The sequence below is a fragment of the Oncorhynchus mykiss genome, unplaced genomic scaffold (assembly GCF_013265735.2).
Source record: "Oncorhynchus mykiss isolate Arlee unplaced genomic scaffold, USDA_OmykA_1.1 un_scaffold_182, whole genome shotgun sequence".
NCBI lineage: Eukaryota > Metazoa > Chordata > Actinopteri > Salmoniformes > Salmonidae > Oncorhynchus > Oncorhynchus mykiss.
Genome location: NW_023493672.1, coordinates 162501 through 186512, shown reverse-complemented (window position 1 = coordinate 186512; position 24012 = coordinate 162501). Strand labels below are relative to the sequence as shown.

The 24012-nt window shown below is 40.6% G+C and overlaps 1 protein-coding gene across 1 annotated transcript in view; it reads left to right on the top strand.

Moving 5' to 3' along the window:
• Positions 1-24012, top strand: part of LOC110519864 (receptor-type tyrosine-protein phosphatase delta-like) — a 279764-nt gene that overhangs the window by 216649 nt on the left and 39103 nt on the right. Inside the window, exons 34-35 of the mRNA XM_036972586.1 lie at positions 8899-9018; positions 9953-10107. Of these exons, the coding sequence (XP_036828481.1) occupies positions 8899-9018; positions 9953-10107 (275 nt within the window). The remainder of the gene's footprint in view (positions 1-8898; positions 9019-9952; positions 10108-24012) is intronic.

Sequence of the window (24012 nt, the reverse complement as noted above, 5' to 3'; positions counted from 1 at the left end):
TGTGTGTATACCGCAATATGACTCTCCTTATTAGGACTTCAAATAATCATGTATTTTCTCCCTCTAACGTGTTTCTAACATGGTGCTGTCACCTTTAGTCTTCCGTCTCTCTTCTTACCCCATGTAGAAACTAGGTACAACTTTCTCTTTCCACCATGCTTCTACTGATACTATGCTTATACTGTAGTACTGTCTTGTACTATGTAGTACCATGGCTAATAGAACTAACATGTACTATGTAGTACCATGGCTAGTAGTACTAACATGTACTATGCAGTACCATAACTAGTAGAACTAACATTTACTATGTAGTACCATGACTAGTAGAACTAACATGTACTATGTAGTACCATGACTAGTAGAACTAACATGTGCTATGTAGTACCATGGCTAGTAGAACTAACATGTACTATGTAGTACCATAATAGAACTACCATGTACTATGTAGTACCATGACTAGTAGTACTACCATGTACTATGTAGTTTCATGACTAGTAGTAATACCATGTAATACTTAGTACCATGACTAGTAGTACTAACATGTACTATGTAGTACCATGACTAGTAGTAATACCATGTAATACTTAGTACCATGACTAGTAGTACTAACATGTACTATGTAGTACCATGACTAGTAGTACTAACATGTACTATGTAGTACCATGACTAGTAGTACTACCATGTAGTACCCAGACTATATATACATGTACATAAATGGCTATGTAGTACCATGACTAGTAGTACTACCATGCACTATGTAGTACCATGACTAGTAGTACTACCATGTACTTTGTAGTTTCATGACTAGTACAATTATCATGTAGTGCCCAGACTATATATCCATGTAAATATATGGCTTTGAGTACCATGATAATACTAATAGTTTAGGTAGTTTAGTAGAAACCTCTTCTAGGCTACTACTAATACTATGCTTATACTGTGGTATCACCATAGTATTACCATGACTAGTAGTATTGCCATGTAGTACCCAGAGTATGTAAATATATATATATATTCATGTAAATATATAGATAAATACATGTATATTTATAAATATATGGTCATATATGAATCAATATATGGTTATACAGTGGGGCAAAAAAGTATTTAGTCAGCCACCAATTGTGCAAGTTCTCCCACTTAAAAAAATGAGAGAGGCCTGTAATTTTCATCATAGGTACACTGTCTGTGAGATCCAGAAATCTTGCTTGTTTGTAGGTGACCAAATACTTATTTTCCACCATAATTTGCAAATAAATTCATTAAAAATCCTACAATGTGATTTTCTGGATTTTCTTCTCATTTTGTATGTCATAGTTGAAGTGTACATATGATGAAAATCACAGGCCTCTCTCATCTTTTTAAGTGGGAGAACTTGCACAATTGGTGGCTGACTAAATACTTTTTTGCCCCACTGTATACATAGTTAAATATGGATAAATATATGGTTGTATATGGATAAATATATGGTCATATACCTGTATATGGTTATAAATGGATACATATATGGTTATATATGGATAAATATATGGTTATAAATGGATACATATATGGTTATATATGGATAAATATATGGTTATATATGGATACATATATGGTTATATATGGATAAATATATGGTTATAAATGGATACATATATGGTTATATATGGATAAATATATGGTTATATATGGATACATATATGGTTATATATGGATAAATATATGGTTATATATGGATAAATATATGGTTATATATGGATACATATATGGTTATATATGGATAAATATATGGTTATATATGGATACATATATGGTTATATATGGATAAATATATGGTTATAAATGGATACATATATGGTTATATATGGATAAATATATGGTTATATATGGATACATATATGGTTATATATGGATAAATATATGGTTATATATGGATAAATATATGGTTATATATGGATATATATATGGTTATAAATGGATACATATATGGTTATATATGGATAAATATATGGTTATATATGGATAAATATATGGTTATATATGGATATATATATGGTCATATATGGATACATATATGGTTATATATGGATAAATATATGGTTATATATGGATAAATATATGGTTATATATGGATAAATATATGGTTATATATGGATAAATATATGGTTATATATGGATACATATATGGTTATATATGGATAAATATATGGTTATATATGGATAAATATATGGTTATATATGGATAAATATATGGTTATATACCTGTATATGGTTATATATGGATAAATATATGGTTATATATGGATAAATATATGGTTATATATGGATAAATATATGGTTATATATGGATAAATATATGGTTATAAATGGATATATATATGGTTATATATGGATAAATATATGGTTATAAATGGATATATATATGGTTATATATGGATAAATATATGGTTATATATGGATAAATATATGGTTATAAATGGATATATATATGGTTATATATGGATAAATATATGGTTATATATGGATAAATATATGGTTATATATGTATAAATATATGGTTATATATGGATAAATATATGGTTATATATGGATAAATATATGGTTATAAATGGATATATATATGGTTATATATGGATAAATATATGGTTATATATGGATAAATATATGGATATGTATGACTAAATATATGGCTCTGGTAGTACCATGCTAATACTAACAATAATACTAATATTGTAGTATTACCATGTACTATATAGTACCATTTTAATAGCAGTACTAATACTGTGGTAGTAATGTACTGTAGTGCTGTGTGGTAGCTGCTGCCGTGACTCTTTTTCAACTCTCTCTCTCTCTTTCTCTCTCTCTCTCTCTCTCTCTCTCTGTGTGTGTCTGTTTCAGATGCCCTCTTATTTCTTCTCCAAGGCAAGACATCCCTCTCTCCTTCCCTACCTCCTCTACCCTCCCCCTATCCCTCTCTCCTTCCCTCCCTCCTTTACCCTCCCCCTATCCCTCTCTCCTTCCCTCCCTCCTTTACCCTATCCCTCTCTCCTTCCCTCCCTCCTTTATCCTCCCCCTATCCCTCTCTCCTTCCCTTCCTCCTTTACCCTCCCCCTATCCCTCTCTCCTTCCCTCCCTCCTCTACCCTCCCCCTATCCCTCTCTCCTTCCCTCCCTCCTTTACCCTCCCCCTATCCCTCTCTCCTTCCCTCCCTCCTTTTCCCTCCCCCTATCCCTCTCTCCTTCCCTCCCTCCTTTACCCTCCCCCTATCCCTCTCTCCTTCCCTCCCTCCTCTACCCTCCCCCTATCCCTCTCTCCTTCCCTCCCTCCTCTACCCTCCCCCTATCCCTCTCTCCTTCCCTCCCTCCTTTACCCTCCCCCTATCCCTCTCTCCTTCCCTCCCTCCTTTTCCCTCCCCCTATCCCTCTCTCCTTCCCTCCCTCCTTTACCCTCCCCCTATCCCTCTCTCCTTCCCTCCCTCCTTTACCCTCCCCCTATCCCTCTCTCCTTCCCTCCCTCCTTTTCCCTCCCCCTATCCCTCTCTCCTTCCCTCCCTCCTTTACCCTCCCCCTATCCCTCTCTCCTTCCCTCCCTCCTTTTCCCTCCCCCTATCCCTCTCTCCTTCCCTCCCTCCTTTACCCTCCCCCTATCCCTCTCCCTTTACTCTCTTACTTCATCTCTGCAACCTCTGCTCACGTGGTTTTCTGATCACACAATATATTATTTTCTGTCTGTTTTTAAAACACACTGAGAATGACTGAAATGCTCCTCCAAAAGACTCAACAAAATGCACGTTGTCCATTAGTTCACGTTGTACGTTAGTTCACGTTGCATGTTGTTGTGTGTTGTGTTCTTTGGATCTCGTTCAAGCTTGGGGTCGACTTCCATTTCAGTTCAGTCCGTTTCCTCTTCAAGAAGCTTTAGTACCATTTATTATCAATTCGATTTGTTATTTCTTCTCAAGTCTCCATTTGGGATTTCAGGTCCTGTCCAGAATTGGCTGAAAAGAAATGAAACTGACCCAAAACTTTTGTCTGTTTAATCTAGACTGTAGCCACTAGTCATCCATGTTAGGTAGCTACTGTTTATTACATAGCTAATAGTACATTAAGGAGCTGCAGTAGGATTAGACTATTAGACTGTTAGACTGTTAGACTATTAGACTGTTAGACTGTTAGACTGTTAGACTGTTAGACTATTAGACTGTTAGACTGTTAGACTATTAGACTATTAGACTGTTAGACTGTTAGACTGTTAGACTATTAGATTGTTAGACTATTAGACTGTTAGACTGTTAGACTGTTAGACTATTAGACTGTTAGACTGTTAGACTGTTAGACTGTTAGACTGTTAAACTATTAGATTGTTAGACTATTAGACTATTAGACTGTTAGACTGTTAGACTATTAGACTGTTAGACTGTTAGACTGTTAGACTATTAGACTATTAGACTATTAGAGTGTTAGACTGTTAGACTGTTAGACTATTAGACTGTTAGACTGTTAGACTGTTAGACTATTAGACTGTTAGACTGTTAGACTATTAGACTGTTAGACTATTAGACTATTAGACTATTAGACTGTTAGACTGTTAGACTGTTAGACTATTAGACTGTTAGACTGTTAGACTGTTAGACTATTAGACTATTAGACTATTAGACTGTTAGACTATTAGACTGTTAGACTGTTAGACTGTTAGACTGTTAGACTGTTAGACTGTTAGACTAATTAGACTGTTAGACTGTTAGACTGTTAGACTGTTAGACTGTTAGACTAATTAGACTGTTAGACTGTTAGACTGTTAGACTATTAGACTATTAGACTGTTAGACTGTTAGACTATTAGACTGTTAGACTGTTAGACTGTTAGACTATTAGACTATTAGACTGTTAGACTGTTAGACTGTTAGACTGTTAGACTAATTAGACTGTTAGACTGTTAGACTAATTAGACTGTTAGACTGTTAGACTGTTAGACTGTTAGACTATTAGACTGTTAGACTGTTAGACTAATTAGACTGTTAGACTGTTAGACTAATTAGACTGTTAGACTGTTAGACTGTTAGACTATTAGACTGTTAGACTATTAGACTATTAGACTGTTAGACTATTAGACTATTAGACTATTAGACTGTTAGACTGTTAGACTGTTAGACTATTAGACTGTTAGACTGTTAGACTGTTAGACTGTTAGACTATTAGACTGTTAGACTATTAGACTGTTAGACTGTTAGACTATTAGACTGTTAGACTGTTAGACTATTAGACTATTAGACTGTTAGACTGTTAGACTGTTAGACTATTAGACTGTTAGACTGTTAGACTGTTAGACTGTTAGACTGTTAGACTATTAGACTGTTAGACTGTTAGACTGTTAGACTGTTAGACTATTAGACTGTTAGACTGTTAGACTATTAGACTATTAGACTATTAGACTGTTAGACTATTAGACTATTAGACTGTTAGACTATTAGACTGTTTGACTGTTAGACTGTTAGACTATTAGACTGTTAGACTGTTAGACTGTTAGACTATTAGACTGTTAGACTATTAGACTATTAGACTATTAGACTATTAGACTGTTAGACTGTTAGACTGTTAGACTATTAGACTGTTAGACTGTTAGACTGTTAGACTGTTAGACTGTTAGACTGTTAGACTATTAGACTGTTAGACTGTTAGACTATTAGACTATTAGACTGTTAGACTGTTAGACTGTTAGACTATTAGACTATTAGACTGTTAGACTGTTAGACTGTTAGACTGTTAGACTATTAGACTGTTAGACTGTTAGACTATTAGACTGTTAGACTGTTAGACTGTTAGACTATTAGATTGTTAGACTGTTAGACTGTTAGACTGTTAGATTGTTAGACTGTTAGACTGTTAGACTATTAGACTATTAGACTATTAGACTGTTAGACTGTTAGACTGTTAGACTATTAGACTATTAGACTATTAGACTGTTAGACTGTTAGACTATTAGATTGTTAGACTATTAGACTGTTAGACTATTAGACTATTAGACTGTTAGACTGTTAGACTATTAGACTATTAGACTATTAGACTATTAGACTGTTAGACTGTTAGACTGTTAGACTGTTAGATTGTTAGACTGTTAGACTGTTAGACTGTTAGACTATTAGACTATTAGACTATTAGAGTGTTAGACTGTTAGACTGTTAGACTGTTAGACTGTTAGACTGTTAGACTGTTAGACTGTTAGACTGTTAGACTGTTAGACTATTAGACTGTTAGACTGTTAGACTAATTAGACTGTTAGACTGTTAGACTGTTAGACTGTTAGACTATTAGACTATTAGACTATTAGACTGTTAGACTGTTAGACTGTTAGACTGTTAGACTATTAGATTGTTAGACTATTAGACTGTTAGACTGTTAGACTATTAGACTATTAGACTATTAGACTGTTAGACTGTTAGACTGTTAGACTATTAGACTGTTAGACTGTTAGACTATTAGACTATTAGACTGTTAGAGTGTTAGACTGTTAGACTGTTAGACTGTTAGACTGTTAGACTGTTAGACTGTTAGACTATTAGACTATTAGACTGTTAGACTAATTAGACTGTTAGACTGTTAGACTGTTAGACTGTTAGACTATTAGACTATTAGACTATTAGACTGTTAGACTGTTAGACTGTTAGACTATTAGATTGTTAGACTTTTAGACTGTTAGACTGTTAGACTATTAGACTGTTAGACTGTTAGACTAATTAGACTGTTAGACTGTTAGACTAATTAGACTGTTAGACTGTTAGACTGTTAGACTGTTAGACTATTAGACTGTTAGACTGTTAGACTGTTAGACTATTAGACTGTTAGACTGTTAGACTGTTAGACTGTTAGACTATTAGACTATTAGACTGTTAGACTATTAGACTATTAGACTGTTAGACTGTTAGACTATTAGACTGTTAGACTGTTAGACTGTTAGACTATTAGACTATTAGACTGTTAGACTGTTAGACTGTTAGACTGTTAGACTATTAGACTGTTAGACTGTTAGACTATTAGACTGTTAGACTGTTAGACTATTAGACTGTTAGACTGTTAGACTGTTAGACTATTAGACTGTTAGACTGTTAGACTGTTAGACTGTTAGACTATTAGACTGTTAGACTGTTAGACTGTTAGACTGTTAGACTGTTAGACTATTAGACTGTTAGACTATTAGACTGTTAGACTGTTAGACTATTAGACTGTTAGACTGTTAGACTGTTAGACTATTAGACTGTTAGACTGTTAGACTATTAGACTGTTAGACTGTTAGACTGTTAGACTGTTAGACTATTAGATTGTTAGACTATTAGACTGTTAGACTATTAGACTGTTAGACTATTAGACTGTTAGACTATTAGACTGTTAGACTGTTAGACTGTTAGACTGTTAGACTATTAGACTGTTAGACTATTAGACTGTTAGACTGTTAGACTGTTAGACTGTTAGACTGTTAGACTGTTAGACTATTAGACTGTTAGACTGTTAGACTGTTAGACTGTTAGACTGTTAGACTGTTAGACTATTAGACTGTTAGACTGTTAGACTGTTAGACTGTACCATAGAGCTTCAGTACATCAGCATTAGCCTACATATACAGCACATCAGGGCGCTACAATGTGCTATGTTTAGGCCAGTCATTCCCTGGTGTGTAACCCAGCTTCTCAGTAGAAATGCTATGCTATGTCCCTGTAATAGACCTGTGTCCTGGTGTCCAGGGGGTGTACTGGTACACCAAGCTGTCTCACTACAGAAACAGGAGATAGACTAGTGTCCTGTCCAGGGGGTGTCCTGTCCAGGGGGTGTCCTGTATGTCAAGCTGTCTCACTACAGAAACAGGAGATAGACTAGTGTCCTGTCCAGGGGGTGTCCTGTCCAGGGGGTGTCCTGTACGTCAAGCTGTCTCAGTACAGAAACAGGAGATAGACTAGTGTCCTGTCCAGGGGGTGTCCTGTCCAGGGGGTGTCCTGTATGTCAAGCTGTCTCACTACAGAAACAGGAGATAGACTAGTGTCCTGTCCAGGGGGTGTCCTGTGTCTCCCTACAGAAACAGGAGATAGACTAGTGTCCTGTACGTCAAGCTGTCTCACTATGTGAAGCTGTCTCAGCCCTGTGGAAAGCAGTACAGTATAATGAGGTATTATAATCCCAGCGTTTCAGAGAAAGAGAACAGCTAATTACAGAGTAGCAATGGCCAGAAACACCAGAATCCAGTCTGGACGAGTGGAATGCAGAGCAGGTCTCCCCACTGGCTTTGATGTGAAATTGGATGGATTAGCTCATCCTCATCGTTTGGTTTGGCCTGACTCTGCCATGGGCTCTCCGGGGGATTTCTGTAATTTTGTTCCCTTAGCTCCCTGTGGTTTCTGAGGCTGGAAAAGAACTACAAATCTGTCTGCTTGTTATGTGGAATTTGATGTGGTGCGGTGCTAAAGCATGCTGGGGTTTGGTGTTTGCATATTTGTAGAGGTTAGCACAACATCCCGTGACCACTTATAGCTAGTTCAGTATCTGATAGATAACTTAGAATAACACCTGTCTGTCTCTCACACACTGTACCTACACACACACACACACTCTCTCTCTCCGTCTCTCTCACTCATATTCTCTCTCTCTCTCTCTCTCTCTCTCTCTCTCTCTCTCTCTCTCTCTCTCCCTCTCTTCTCTCATTATCTCTCTCTCTCTCATTATCTCTCTCTCTCCTATCTCTTCTCTCATTATCTCTGTCTCTCTCTCTCTCACATTCTCTCTCTCGCTCTCTCATATTCTCTGTAAAGAACACACACATTCTCATACACATTCGGTCTCTCTTTCATTCTCTGTTTCTCTCTCTCTCTCTTTTGTTCTCAGTCTTTTTACCCCCTTCGCCCCCCTCTGACGTTGTCTCTCTGTCTCTGCAGGTAAAATGTGATCAGTACTGGCCTACCAGAGGAACAGAGACATATGGGCTGATACAGGTTACTCTGCTGGACACTGTAGAGCTGGCTACATACTCTGTTAGGACCTTCGCTCTCTACAAGGTGTGTGTGGGGGGGGTTGTGTGTGTGTATGTGTGTGTGTGTGAAGGGGGGTTGTGTGTGTGTGGGGGGGGGTTGTGTGTGTGTGTGGGGGGGGGTCGTGTGTGTGTGTGGGGGGGGGGGGGGTTGTGTGTGTGTGTGTGTGTGTGTGTGGGGGGGGGGGGGGGGGTTGTGTGTGTGTATGTGTGTGTGTGTGAAGGGGGGTTGTGTGTGTGTGGGGGGGGGTTGTGTGTGTGTGTGTGTAAGGGGGGGTTGTGTGTGTGTGTGGGGGGGGGGGGGGGGGTTGTGTGTGTGTGTGTGTGTGTGTGTGTGTGTGTGTGTGTGTGTAAGGGGGGGTTGTGTGTGTGTGGGGGGGGGGGGGGGTTGTGTGTGTGTGTGTGTGTGTGTGTGTGTGTGTGTGTGTGTGTGTGTGTGTGTGTGTGTGAGAGAGAGACACAGAGAGACAGACAGACGGACGTGTGTTTTATGTGTATACTTGTTGTGTAACCTCCTCTCCTCTCTCTCCTCTCTCTCCCCTCCCCTCCCATCCTCTCCTCTCTCTCCTCTCTCTCCCCTCTCTCCTCTCTCTCCCCTCCCCTCCCATCCTCTCCTCTCCTCTCCCTGGTCCTTTCTCTCCTCTCTCTCCTCTCTCTCCCCTCCCCTCCCATCCTCTCCTCTCCCTGGTCCTTTCTCTCCTCTCTCTCTCCTCTCTCCCCTCCCCTCTCATCCTCTCCTCTCCCATCTTCTCCTCTCCTCTCCTAATTTTTGTGTAACCTCCTCTCCTCTCCTCCTCTCTTCTCCTCCTCTCTCCCATCCCCTCTCCCTGGTCCTCTCTCTCCTCTCCTCTCCTCCTCTCTTCTCCTCCTCTCTCCCATCCCCTCTCCCTGGTCCTCTCTCTCCTCTCCTCTCCTCTCCTCTCCCCTCCCATCCTCCCCTCCCCTCCTCTCCCCTCCTCCAGAGTGGCTCCAATGAGAAGCGTGAGATTCGTCAGTTCCAGTTTACAGCCTGGCCGGACCACGGGGTCCCCGAACACCCCACCCCCTTCCTGGCCTTCCTACGACGAGTCAAGGCCTGCAACCCTCCAGACGCAGGACCCATGGTCGTACACTGCAGGTACCATCTTTCTTCTTCTTCTCTTCTTCTTTACAGCTTCTATTACTTGACGTTTCCTGTGGGACGAGGAATATTTTTCGGGAATGTTCAAGTCCCTCCGTCGATTCCCATTTTTTTTTTGTTGAAGCTGGGCTAAAGCCCGTCTGGGTATGCTTTCTTCCCATTGATCTGTTACAGTCTGTTTGACCTTCGTTCACCTATAGGTCAACACTGGAGGCTTGGTCAGCAACACTGTGCAGAAATATGGATCGGTTGAAGACGATTCTGTTTTGTACAGTGATTCATTGGTATATTGGAAGGTGCCGGAAACAGAAAGTAGAGTGGCTCTGATTTACCTGGAACGCCGAGCAGAAAAACCCCTTTAAAATAAAGCACATCATTATCATTACTCTGGTATAGTGATGTAGAACAGTAGAGTACATGACTCTGGTATAGTGATGTAGAACAGTAGAGTACATGACTCTGGTATAGTGATGTAGAACAGTAGAGTACATGACTCTGGTATAGTGATGTAGAACAGTAGAGTACATGACTCTGGTATAGTGATGTAGAACAGTAGAGTACATGACTCTGGTATAGTGATGTAGAACAGTAGAGTACATGACTCTGGTATAGTGATGTAGAACAGTAGAGTACATGACTCTGGTATAGTGATGTAGAACAGTAGAGTACATGACTCTGGTATAGTGATGTAGAACAGTAGAGTACATGACTCTGGTATAGTGGTGTAGAACAGTAGAGTACATGACTCTGGTATAGTGATGTAGAACAGTAGAGTACATGACTCTGGTATAGTGATGTAGAACAGTAGAGTACATGACTCTGGTATAGTGGTGTAGAACAGTAGAGTACATGACTCTGGTATAGTGATGTAGAACAGTAGAGTACATGACTCTGGTATAGTGATGTAGAACAGTAGAGTACATGACTCTGGTATAGTGATGTAGAACAGAAGAGTACATGACTCTGGTATAGTGATGTAGAACAGTAGAGTACATGACTCTGGTATAGTGATGTAGAACAGTAGAGTACATGACTCTGGTATAGTGATGTAGAACAGTAGAGTACATGACTCTGGTATAGTGATGTAGAACAGTAGAGTACATGACTCTGGTATAGTGGTGTAGAACAGTAGAGTACATGACTCTGGTATAGTGGTGTAGAACAGTAGAGTACATGACTCTGGTATAGTGATGTAGAACAGTAGAGTACATGACTCTGGTATAGTGATGTAGAACAGTAGAGTACATGACTCTGGTATAGTGATGTAGAACAGTAGAGTACATGACTCTGGTATAGTGATGTAGAACAGTAGAGTACATGACTCTGGTATAGTGGTGTAGAACAGTAGAGTACATGACTCTGGTATAGTGATGTAGAACAGTAGAGTACATGACTCTGGTATAGTGATGTAGAACAGTAGAGTACATGACTCTGGTATAGTGGTGTAGAACAGTAGAGTACATGACTCTGGTATAGTGATGTGGAACAGTAGAGTACATGACTCTGGTATAGTGATGTAGAACAGTAGTGTACATGACTCTGGTATAGTGATGTGGAACAGTAGAGTACATGACTCTGGTATAGTGATGTAGAACAGTAGAGTACATGACTCTGGTATAGTGATGTAGAACAGTAGAGTACATGACTCTGGTATAGTGGTGTAGAACAGTAGAGTACATGACTCTGGTATAGTGATGTAGAACAGTAGAGTACATGACTCTGGTATAGTGATGTAGAACAGTAGAGTACATGACTCTGGTATAGTGGTGTAGAACAGTAGAGTACATGACTCTGGTATAGTGGTGTAGAACAGTAGAGTACATGACTCTGGTATAGTGATGTGGAACAGTAGAGTACATGACTCTGGTATAGTGATGTAGAACAGTAGAGTACATGACTCTGGTATAGTGATGTAGAACAGTAGAGTACATGACTCTGGTATAGTGGTGTAGAACAGTAGAGTACATGACTCTGGTATAGTGATGTGGAACAGTAGAGTACATGACTCTGGTATAGTGATGTAGAACAGTAGTGTACATGACTCTGGTATAGTGATGTGGAACAGTAGAGTACATGACTCTGGTATAGTGATGTAGAACAGTAGAGTACATGACTCTGGTATAGTGATGTAGAACAGTAGAGTACATGACTCTGGTATAGTGGTGTAGAACAGTAGAGTACATGACTCTGGTATAGTGATGTAGAACAGTAGAGTACATGACTCTGGTATAGTGATGTAGAACAGTAGAGTACATGACTCTGGTATAGTGATGTAGAACAGAAGAGTACATGACTCTGGTATAGTGATGTAGAACAGTAGAGTACATGACTCTGGTATAGTGATGTAGAACAGTAGAGTACATGACTCTGGTATAGTGATGTAGAACAGTAGAGTACATGACTCTGGTATAGTGATGTAGAACAGTAGAGTACATGACTCTGGTATAGTGATGTAGAACAGTAGAGTACATGACTCTGGTATAGTGATGTAGAACAGTAGAGTACATGACTCTGGTATAGTGATGTAGAACAGTAGAGTACATGACTCTGGTATAGTGGTGTAGAACAGTAGAGTACATGACTCTGGTATAGTGATGTAGAACAGTAGAGTACATGACTCTGGTATAGTGATGTAGAACAGTAGAGTACATGACTCTGGTATAGTTGTGTAGAACAGTAGAGTACATGACTCTGGTATAGTGATGTAGAACAGTAGAGTACATGACTCTGGTATAGTGATGTAGAACAGTAGAGTACATGACTCTGGTATAGTGATGTAGAACAGTAGAGTACATGACTCTGGTATAGTGATGTAGAACAGGAGAGTACATGACTCTGGTATAGTGATGTAGAACAGTAGAGTACATGACTCTGGTATAGTGATGTAGAACAGTAGAGTACATGACTCTGGTATAGTGATTTAGAACAGTAGAGTACATGACTCTGGTATAGTGATGTAGAACAGAAGAGTACATGACTCTGGTATAGTGATGTAGAACAGTAGAGTACATGACTCTGGTATAGTGGTGTAGAACAGTAGAGTACATGACTCTGGTATAGTGATGTAGAACAGTAGAGTACATGACTCTGGTATAGTGGTGTAGAACAGTAGAGTACATGACTCTGGTATAGTGATGTAGAACAGTAGAGTACATGACTCTGGTATAGTGATGTAGAACAGTAGAGTACATGACTCTGTTATAGTGATGTAGAACAGTAGAGTACATGACTCTGGTATAGTGATTTAGAACAGTAGAGTACATGACTCTGGTATAGTGGTGTAGAACAGTAGAGTACATGACTCTGGTATAGTGATTTAGAACAGTAGAGTACATGACTCTGGTATAGTGATGTAGAACAGTAGAGTACATGACTCTGGTATAGTGATGTAGAACAGTAGAGTACATGACTCTGGTATAGTGGTGTAGAACAGTAGAGTACATGACTCTGGTATAGTGATGTAGAACAGTAGAGTACATGACTCTGGTATAGTGATGTAGAACAGTAGAGTACATGACTCTGGTATAGTGATGTAGAACAGTAGAGTACATGACTCTGGTATAGTGATGTAGAACAGAAGAGTACATGACTCTGGTATAGTGATGTAGAACAGTAGAGTACATGACTCTGGTATAGTGATGTAGAACAGGAGAGTACATGACTCTGGTATAGTGATGTAGAACAGTAGAGTACATGACTCTGGTATAGTGATGTAGAAAAGTAGAGTATATGACTCTGGTATAGTGATTTAGAACAGTAGAGTACATGACTCTGGTATAGTGATGTAGAACAGAAGAGTACATGACTCTGGTATAGTGATGTAGAACAGTAGAGTACATGACTCTGGTATAGTGGTGTAGAACAGTAGAGTACATGACTCTGGTATAGTGATGTAGAACAGTAGAGTACATGACTCTGGTATAGTGGTGTAGAACAGTAGAGTACATGACTCTGGTATAGTGATGTAGAACAGTAGAGTACATGACTCTGGTATAGTGATGTAGAACAGTAGAGTACATGACTCTGGTATAGTGATGTAGAACAGTAGAGTACATGACTCTGGTATAGTGATTTAGAACAGTAGAGTACATGACTCTGGTATAGTGGTGTAGAACAGTAGAGTACATGACTCTGGTATAGTGATTTAGAACAGTAGAGTACATGACTCTGGTATAGTGATGTAGAACAGTAGAGTACATGACTCTGGTATAGTGATGTAGAACAGTAGAGTACATGACTCTGGTATAGTGGTGTAGAACAGTAGAGTACATGACTCTGGTATAGTGATGTAGAACAGTAGAGTACATGACTCTGGTATAGTGATGTAGAACAGTAGAGTACATGACTCTGGTATAGTGATGTAGAACAGTAGAGTACATGACTCTGGTATAGTGATGTAGAACAGTAGAGTACATGACTCTGGTATAGTGATGTAGAACAGTAGAGTACATGACTCTGGTATAGTGATGTAGAACAGTAGAGTACATGACTCTGGTATAGTGATGTAGAACAGTAGAGTACATGACTCTGGTATAGTGGTGTAGAACAGTAGAGTACATGACTCTGGTATAGTGATGTAGAACAGTAGAGTACATGACTCTGGTATAGTGGTGTAGAACAGTAGAGTACATGACTCTGGTATAGTGATGTAGAACAGTAGAGTACATGACTCTGGTATAGTGATGTAGAACAGTAGAGTACATGACTCTGGTATAGTGATGTAGAACAGTAGAGTACATGACTCTGGTATAGTGGTGTAGAACAGTAGAGTACATGACTCTGGTATAGTGATGTAGAACAGTAGAGTACATGACTCTGGTATAGTGATGTAGAACAGTAGAGTACATGACTCTGGTATAGTGATGTAGAACAGTAGAGTACATGACTCTGGTATAGTGATGTAGAACAGTAGAGTACATGACTCTGGTATAGTGATGTAGAACAGTAGAGTACATGACTCTGGTATAGTGGTGTAGAACAGTAGAGTACATGACTCTGGTATAGTGATGTAGAACAGTAGAGTACATGACTCTGGTATAGTGATGTAGAACAGTAGAGTACATGACTCTGGTATAGTGATGTAGAACAGTAGAGTACATGACTCTGGTATAGTGATGTAGAACAGTAGAGTACATGACTCTGGTATAGTGATGTAGAACAGTAGAGTACATGACTCTGGTATAGTGATGTAGAACAGTAGAGTACATGACTCTGGTATAGTGATGTAGAACAGTAGAGTACATGACTCTGGTATAGTGATGTAGAACAGTAGAGTACATGACTCTGGTATAGTGGTGTAGAACAGTAGAGTACATGACTCTGGTATAGTGATGTAGAACAGTAGAGTACATGACTCTGGTATAGTGGTGTAGAACAGTAGAGTACATGACTCTGGTATAGTGATGTAGAACAGTAGAGTACATGACTCTGGTATAGTGATGTAGAACAGTAGAGTACATGACTCTGGTATAGTGGTGTAGAACAGTAGAGTACATGACTCTGGTATAGTGATGTAGAACAGTAGAGTACATGACTCTGGTATAGTGGTGTAGAACAGTAGAGTACATGACTCTGGTATAGTGATGTAGAACAGTAGAGTACATGACTCTGGTATAGTGGTGTAGAACAGTAGAGTACATGACTCTGGTATAGTGATGTAGTACAGTAGAGTACATGACTCTGGTATAGTAATAGACTAGTCTGTTCGTTCAACAGGCCTCTCTGTTAGTTGATAACTCTAGACAATGCCATAACTCTAGACAATGCCTTGTGATTGGTCGACACACAATCCACAGCTAGGCTGTAATTATCACCTTCACCGTCCGTTCCCGTCTCTAGACAATGCCTTGTGATTGGTCGACACACAATCCACAGCTAGGCTATAATTATCACATTGTTTTAATTATAATAATAACCATGAATCCTCTGTGTCTAAATTATAGACCTTCTCCTGGTATGGTAATCAGAATGATTTGATTTCTTTCTGAACAGACGGCAGGAATTCTGTAACGTTGACACATGTACTTCACCGCTGGAGAGATGAGAGGTTAGGGTCATCTCTGTTAGAGACAGAGAGACAGACAGACAGACAGACAGAGATGAGAGGTTAGGGTAATCTCTATTAGAGACAGAGAGACAGACAGACAGAGATGAGAGGTTAGGGTCATCTCTGTTAGAGACAGAGCGACAGACAGACAGACAGACAGAGATGAGAGGTTAGGGTAATCTCTATTAGAGACAGAGAGACAGACAGACAGAGATGAGAGGTTAGGGTCATCTCTGTTAGAGACAGAGAGACAGACAGACAGACAGACAGACAGAGATGAGAGGTTAGGGTCATCTCTGTTAGAGACAGAGAGACAGACAGACAGACAGACAGAGATGAGAGGTTAGGGTCATCTCTGTTAGAGACAGAGAGACAGAGAGACAGACAGACAGAGATGAGAGGTTAGGGTCATCTCTGTTAGAGACAGAGAGACAGACAGACAGAGATGAGAGGTTAGGGTCATCTCTATTAGAGACAGAGAGACAGACAGACAGACAGACAGAGATGAGAGGTTAGGGTCATCTCTGTTAGAGACAGAGAGACAGACAGACAGACAGACAGAGATGAGAGGTTAGGGTCATCTCTGTTAGAGACAGAGAGACAGACAGACAGACAGAGATGAGAGGTTAGGGTCATCTCTATTAGAGACAGAGAGACAGACAGACAGACAGAGATGAGAGGTTAGGGTCATCTCTATTAGAGACAGAGAGACAGACAGACAGACAGACAGAGATGAGAGGTTAGGGTCATCTCTGTTAGAGACAGAGAGACAGACAGACAGAGATGAGAGGTTAGGGTCATCTCTGTTAGAGACAGAGAGACAGACAGACAGACAGACAGAGATGAGAGGTTAGGGTCATCTCTGTTAGAGACAGAGAGACAGACAGACAGACAGACAGAGATGAGAGGTTAGGGTCATCTCTGTTAGAGACAGAGAGACAGAGAGACAGACAGACAGAGATGAGAGGTTAGGGTCATCTCTGTTAGAGACAGAGAGACAGAGAGACAGACAGACAGAGATGAGAGGTTAGGGTCATCTCTGTTAGAGACAGAGAGACAGACAGACAGAGATGAGAGGTTAGGGTCATCTCTGTTAGAGACAGAGAGACAGAGAGACAGACAGACAGAGATGAGAGGTTAGGGTCATCTCTGTTAGAGACAGAGAGACAGACAGACAGAGATGAGAGGTTAGGGTCATCTCTGTTAGAGACAGAGAGACAGAGAGACAGACAGACAGAGATGAGAGGTTAGGGTCATCTCTGTTAGAGACAGAGAGACAGAGAGACAGACAGACAGAGATGAGAGGTTAGGGTCATCTCTGTTAGAGACAGAGAGACAGAGAGACAGACAGACAGACAGAGATGAGAGGTTAGGGTCATCTCTGTTAGAGACAGAGAGACAGACAGACAGAGATGAGAGGTTAGGGTCATCTCTGTTAGAGACAGAGAGACAGACAGACAGACAGAGATGAGAGGTTAGGGTCATCTCTGTTAGAGACAGAGAGACAGAGAGACAGACAGACAGAGATGAGAGGTTAGGGTCATCTCTGTTAGAGACAGAGATACAGAGAGACAGACAGACAGAGATGAGAGGTTAGGGTCATCTCTGTTAGAGACAGAGAGACAGAGAGACAGACAGACAGAGATGAGAGGTTAGGGTCATCTCTGTTAGAGACAGAGAGACAGACAGACAGAGAGAGATGAGAGGTTAGGGTCATCTCTGTTAGAGACAGAGAGACAGACAGACAGAGATGAGAGGTTAGGGTCATCTCTATTAGAGACAGAGAGACAGAGAGACAGACAGACAGACAGACAGAGATGAGAGGTTAGGGTCATCTCTGTTAGAGACAGAGAGACAGACAGACAGAGAGAGATGAGAGGTTAGGGTCATCTCTGTTAGAGACAGAGAGACAGACAGACAGAGATGAGAGGTTAGGGTCATCTCTATTAGAGACAGAGAGACAGACAGACAGACAGACAGACAGAGATGAGAGGTTAGGGTCATCTCTGTTAGAGACAGAGAGACAGACAGACAGACAGACAGAGATGAGAGGTTAGGGTCATCTCTGTTAGAGACAGAGAGACAGACAGACAGACAGAGATGAGCGGTTAGGGTCATCTCTATTAGAGACAGAGAGACAGACAGACAGACAGACAGAGATGAGAGGTTAGGGTCATCTCTATTAGAGACAGAGAGACAGACAGACAGACAGACAGAGATGAGAGGTTAGGGTCATCTCTGTTAGAGACAGAGAGACAGACAGACAGAGATGAGAGGTTAGGGTCATCTCTGTTAGAGACAGAGAGACAGACAGACAGACAGACAGAGATGAGAGGTTAGGGTCATCTCTGTTAGAGACAGAGAGACAGACAGACAGACAGACAGAGATGAGAGGTTAGGGTCATCTCTGTTAGAGACAGAGAGACAGAGAGACAGACAGACAGAGATGAGAGGTTAGGGTCATCTCTGTTAGAGACAGAGAGACAGACAGACAGACAGACAGAGATGAGAGGTTAGGGTCATCTCTGTTAGAGACAGAGAGACAGACAGACAGAGATGAGAGGTTAGGGTCATCTCTGTTAGAGACAGAGAGACAGACAGACAGACAGACAGAGATGAGAGGTTAGGGTCATCTCTGTTAGAGACAGAGAGACAGAGAGACAGACAGACAGAGATGAGAGGTTAGGGTCATCTCTGTTAGAGACAGAGAGACAGAGAGACAGACAGACAGAGATGAGAGGTTAGGGTCATCTCTGTTAGAGACAGAGAGACAGAGAGACAGACAGACAGAGATGAGAGGTTAGGGTCATCTCTGTTAGAGACAGAGAGACAGAGAGACAGACAGACAGACAGAGATGAGAGGTTAGGGTCATCTCTGTTAGAGACAGAGAGACAGACAGACAGAGATGAGAGGTTAGGGTCATCTCTGTTAGAGACAGAGAGACAGACAGACAGACAGAGATGAGAGGTTAGGGTCATCTCTGTTAGAGACAGAGAGACAGAGAGACAGACAGACAGAGATGAGAGGTTAGGGTCATCTCTGTTAGAGACAGAGAGACAGACAGACAGAGAGAGATGAGAGGTTAGGGTCATCTCTGTTAGAGACAGAGAGACAGACAGACAGAGATGAGAGGTTAGGGTCATCTCTATTAGATACAGAGAGACAGAGAGACAGACAGACAGACAGACAGAGATGAGAGGTTAGGGTCATCTCTGTTAGAGACAGAGAGACAGACAGACAGAGATGAGAGGTTAGGGTCATCTCTATTAGAGACAGAGAGACAGACAGACAGAGATGAGAGGTTAGGGTCATCTCTATTAGAGACAGAGAGACAGAGAGACAGACAGACAGACAGACAGAGATGAGAGGTTAGGGTCATCTCTGTTAGAGACAGAGAGACAGAGAGACAGACAGACAGAGATGAGAGGTTAGGGTCATCTCTATTAGAGACAGAGAGACAGAGAGACAGAGATGAGAGGTTAGGGTCATCTCTATTAGAGACAGAGAGACAGAGAGACAGACAGACAGAGATGAGAGGTTAGGGTCATCTCTATTAGAGACAGAGAGACAGGCAGACAGACAGACAGAGATGAGAGGTTAGGGTCATCTCTATTAGAGACAGACAGACAGACAGACAGACAGACAGATAGACAGACAGACAGACAGGCAGACAGACAGGCAGGCAGGCAGGCAGGCAGGCAGTCAGACAGACAGACAGACAGACATTGAGAGGTACCGGATCCTGGTAAATGGGTTCCGAGAGGCTCAAATGAAGCGGTGGTTTTGTAGAACACTGGTTCTGTAGAACACTGGTCACTGGTTCTGTAGAACACCGTCTCTTCACACATCAATCCAGGTTTCAGTGATTTCATTTTCCAAAGACCAAATCTCCTGCCTTTGTTCACCACTGGCCAAGTTCATGACAGCAGTGTAAACAACAACATACAGTAATACCCAGGAAACCCAGAGAAGGACTGAGGTATGGGTCACCTTCAGTTCTGTCAACTCAAATTCCATTCAAACTATCGAAATCATATATATATACCATATATACAGTGCCTTGCGAAAGTATTCGGCCCCCTTGAACTTTGCGACCTTTTGCCACATTTCAGACTTCAAACATAAAGATATAAAATTTTATTTTTTTGTGAAGAATCAACAACAAGTGGGACACAATCATGAAGTGGAACGACATTTATTGGATATTTCAAACTTTTTTAACAAATCAAAAACTGAAAAATTGGGCGTGCAAAATTATTCAGCCCCTTTACTTTCAGTGCAGCAAACTCTCTCCAGAAGTTCAGTGAGGATCTCTGAATGATCCAATGTTGACCTAAATGACTAATGATGATAAATACAATCCACCTGTGTGTAATCAAGTCTCCGTATAAATGCACCTGCACTGTGATAGTCTCAGAGGTCCGTTAAAAGCGCAGAGAGCATCATGAAGAACAAGGAACACACCAGGCAGGTCCGAGATACTGTTGTGAAGAAGTTTAAAGCCGGATTTGGATACAAAAAGATTTCCCAAGCTTTAAACATCCCAACGAGCACTGTGCAAGCGATAATATTGAAATGGAAGGAGTATCAGACCACTGCAAATCTACCAAGACCTGGCCGTTCCTCTAAACTTTCAGCTCATACAAGGAGAAGACTGATCAGAGATGCAGCCAAGAGGCCCATGATCACTCTGGATGAACTGCAGAGATCTACAGCTGAGGTGGGAGACTCTGTCCATAGGACAACAATCAGTCGTATATTGCACAAATCTGGCCTTTATGGAAGAGCGGCAAGAAGAAAGCCATTTCTTAAAGATATCCATAAAAAGTGTTGTTTAAAGTTTGCCACAAGCCACCTGGGAGACACACCAAACATGTGGAAGAAGGTGCTCTGGTCAGATGAAACCAAAATTGAACTTTTTGGCAACAATGCAAAACGTTATGTTTGGCGTAAAAGCAACACAGCTCATCACCCTGAACACACCATCCCCACTGTCAAACATGGTGGTGGCAGCATCATGGTTTGGGCCTGCTTTTCTTCAGCAGGGACAGGGAAGATGGTTAAAATTGATGGGAAGATGGATGGAGCCAAATACAGGACCATTCTGGAAGAAAACCTGATGGAGTCTGCAAAAGACCTGAGACTGGGACGGAGATTTGTCTTCCAACAAGACAATGATCCAAAACATAAAGCAAAATCTACAATGGAATGGTTCAAAAATAAACATATCCAGGTGTTAGAATGGCCAAGTCAAAGTCCAGACCTGAATCCAATCGAGAATCTGTGGAAAGAACTGAAAACTGCTGTTCACAAATGCTCTCCATCCAACCTCACTGAGCTCGAGCTGTTTTGCAAGGAGGAATGGGAAAAAATTTCAGTCTCTCGATGTGCAAAACTGATAGAGACATACCCCAAGCGACTTACAGCTGTAATCGCAGCAAAAGGTGGCGCTACAAAGTATTAACTTAAGGGGGCTGAATAATTTTGCACGCCCAATTTTTGAGTTTTTGATTTGTTAAAAAAGTTTGAAATATCCAATAAATGTCGTTCCACTTCATGATTGTGTCCCACTTGTTGTTGATTCTTCACAAAAAAATACAGTTTTATATCTTTATGTTTGAAGCCTGAAATGTGGCAAAAGGTCGCAAAGTTCAAGGGGGCCGAATACTTTCGCAAGGCACTGTATATGAATCTCCTGAGCTTAAATGAGATTGACCTTTAACCCAGACAGAAACTCCCAACACTTCTCATTGGCTAAACAAGCTGCATCCCTCCATAACAATATTGGTTTACGACGAGCAACGAGATATTTTACCGTTTACTATGTACTCTCTAAGCTTCACACACACACACACACACACACACACACACACACACACACACACACACACACACACACACACACACACACACACACACACACACACACACACACACACACACACACACACACACACACACACACACACACATATTTGGGTTCAGGAGTTGACAGTCCCAGTGCGTTGTCTAAACGGTATGCTGTGCTTTACGAACCCTGTCATTAGAATGCTGGCCTGGCTCCCACTGTGCAATGAAATAGACATGGAGAATACTTATCTTCCTCTTACTCAGCAGGGAGGGAGGGAGGGAGAGGTGTGTGTGTGTGTGTGTGTGTGTGTGTGTGTGTGTGTGTGTGTGTGTGTGTGTGTGTGTGTGTGTGTGTGTGTGTGTGTGTGTGTGTGTGTGTGTGTGTGTGTGTGTGTGTGTGTGTGTGTGTGTGTGTGTGTGTGTGTGTGTGTGTGTGTGTAACCAGGAAGCTGCCAGTGAGATGGAGTGTGTAACAGGATTATAGGTGAATTAAATTAGCTTATTTACAGTAACAATAGTCAGTCTCTCTCTCGCTCTCTCTCTCTCTCTGTCTCTCAATTCAATTCAATTCAAGGGGCTTTATTGACATGGGAAACATGTGTTAACATTGCCAAAACAAGTGAGGTAGATAATATACAAAACTGAAATAAACAATACAAATTAACAGTAAACATTACACTCATAGAAGTTCCGAAAGAATAGAGACATTACTAATGTTATATAATGTGTTGTAACAATGTACAAATGGTTAAAGTACACAAGGGAAAATAAATAAGCATAAATATGGGTTGTATTTACAATGGTGTTTGTTCTTCACTGGTTGACCTTTTCTGGTGGCAACAGGTCACAAATCTTGCTGCTGTGATGGAACACTGTGGAATTTCACCCAGTAGTTTTCGAAGTCTTTGTGGATCTGTGTAATCTGAGGGAAATATGTGTCTCTAATATGGTCATACATTTGGCAGGAGGTTAGGAAGTGCAGCTCAGTTTCCACCTCATTGTGTGGGCAGTGAGCACATAGGCCGCCGTAGGCAGACATGGCTTTCTCAATAGCAAGGCTATGCTCCCTGAGTCTGTACATAGTCAAAGAGCATAGTCAAAAAAAATCTCTCTCTCTCTGTATCGATCTATATCTCTATCTACGGTTTTCTTCTGGGGAAAGAGAGGCCGACCAAAATGCAGCGTGGTTAGTTTTGTACATCTTTAATAAAGATGAAAGTACAACAATCTACAAAACAAGAAACATGAAAAAACTGAAACAGTCCTATCTGGTGCCACAAACACAAAGACAGGAACAATCACCCACAAGAGGCCTAAAGAATATGCTGCCTAAATATGGTTCCCAATCAGAGACAACGATAAACACCTGCCTCTGATTGAGAACCACTCTAGGCAACCATAGACTTACCTAGAGTACTACTCTAACCACAATCCCATAACTACAAACAACCCCAGACAAAACAAACCACATAAATCCCCATGTCACACCCTGGCCTCACCAAAATACTAACGAAAACACAGAATACTAAGGCCAGGGCGTGACAATCTATCCATCTGTCTATATATCTCTCTTTGTATCTATCTATCTATCTGTCTCTCTCTTTCAATTCAATTCAAGGGCTTTATTGGCATGGGAAACATGTGTTAACATTGCCAAAGCAAGTGAGGTAGATAATATATAAAGTGAATATATAAAGTGAAATAAACAATAAAAATTAACAATAAACATTACACGTACAGAAGTTTCAAAACCATAAAGACATTACAAATGTCATATTATATATATATATACAGTGTTTTAACAATGTACAAATGGTTAAAGGACACGAGATAAAATAAATAAGCAGAAATATGGGTATCTCTGTCTCTGTGTCTCTCCCTGTATCACTCTCTGTATCGATTCAATTACATTTAAGGGCTTTATTGTCATGGGAAAGATATGTTAACATTGCCATAGCAAGTGAAGTAGATAATAAATAATCAAAATTAACAGTAAACATCACAC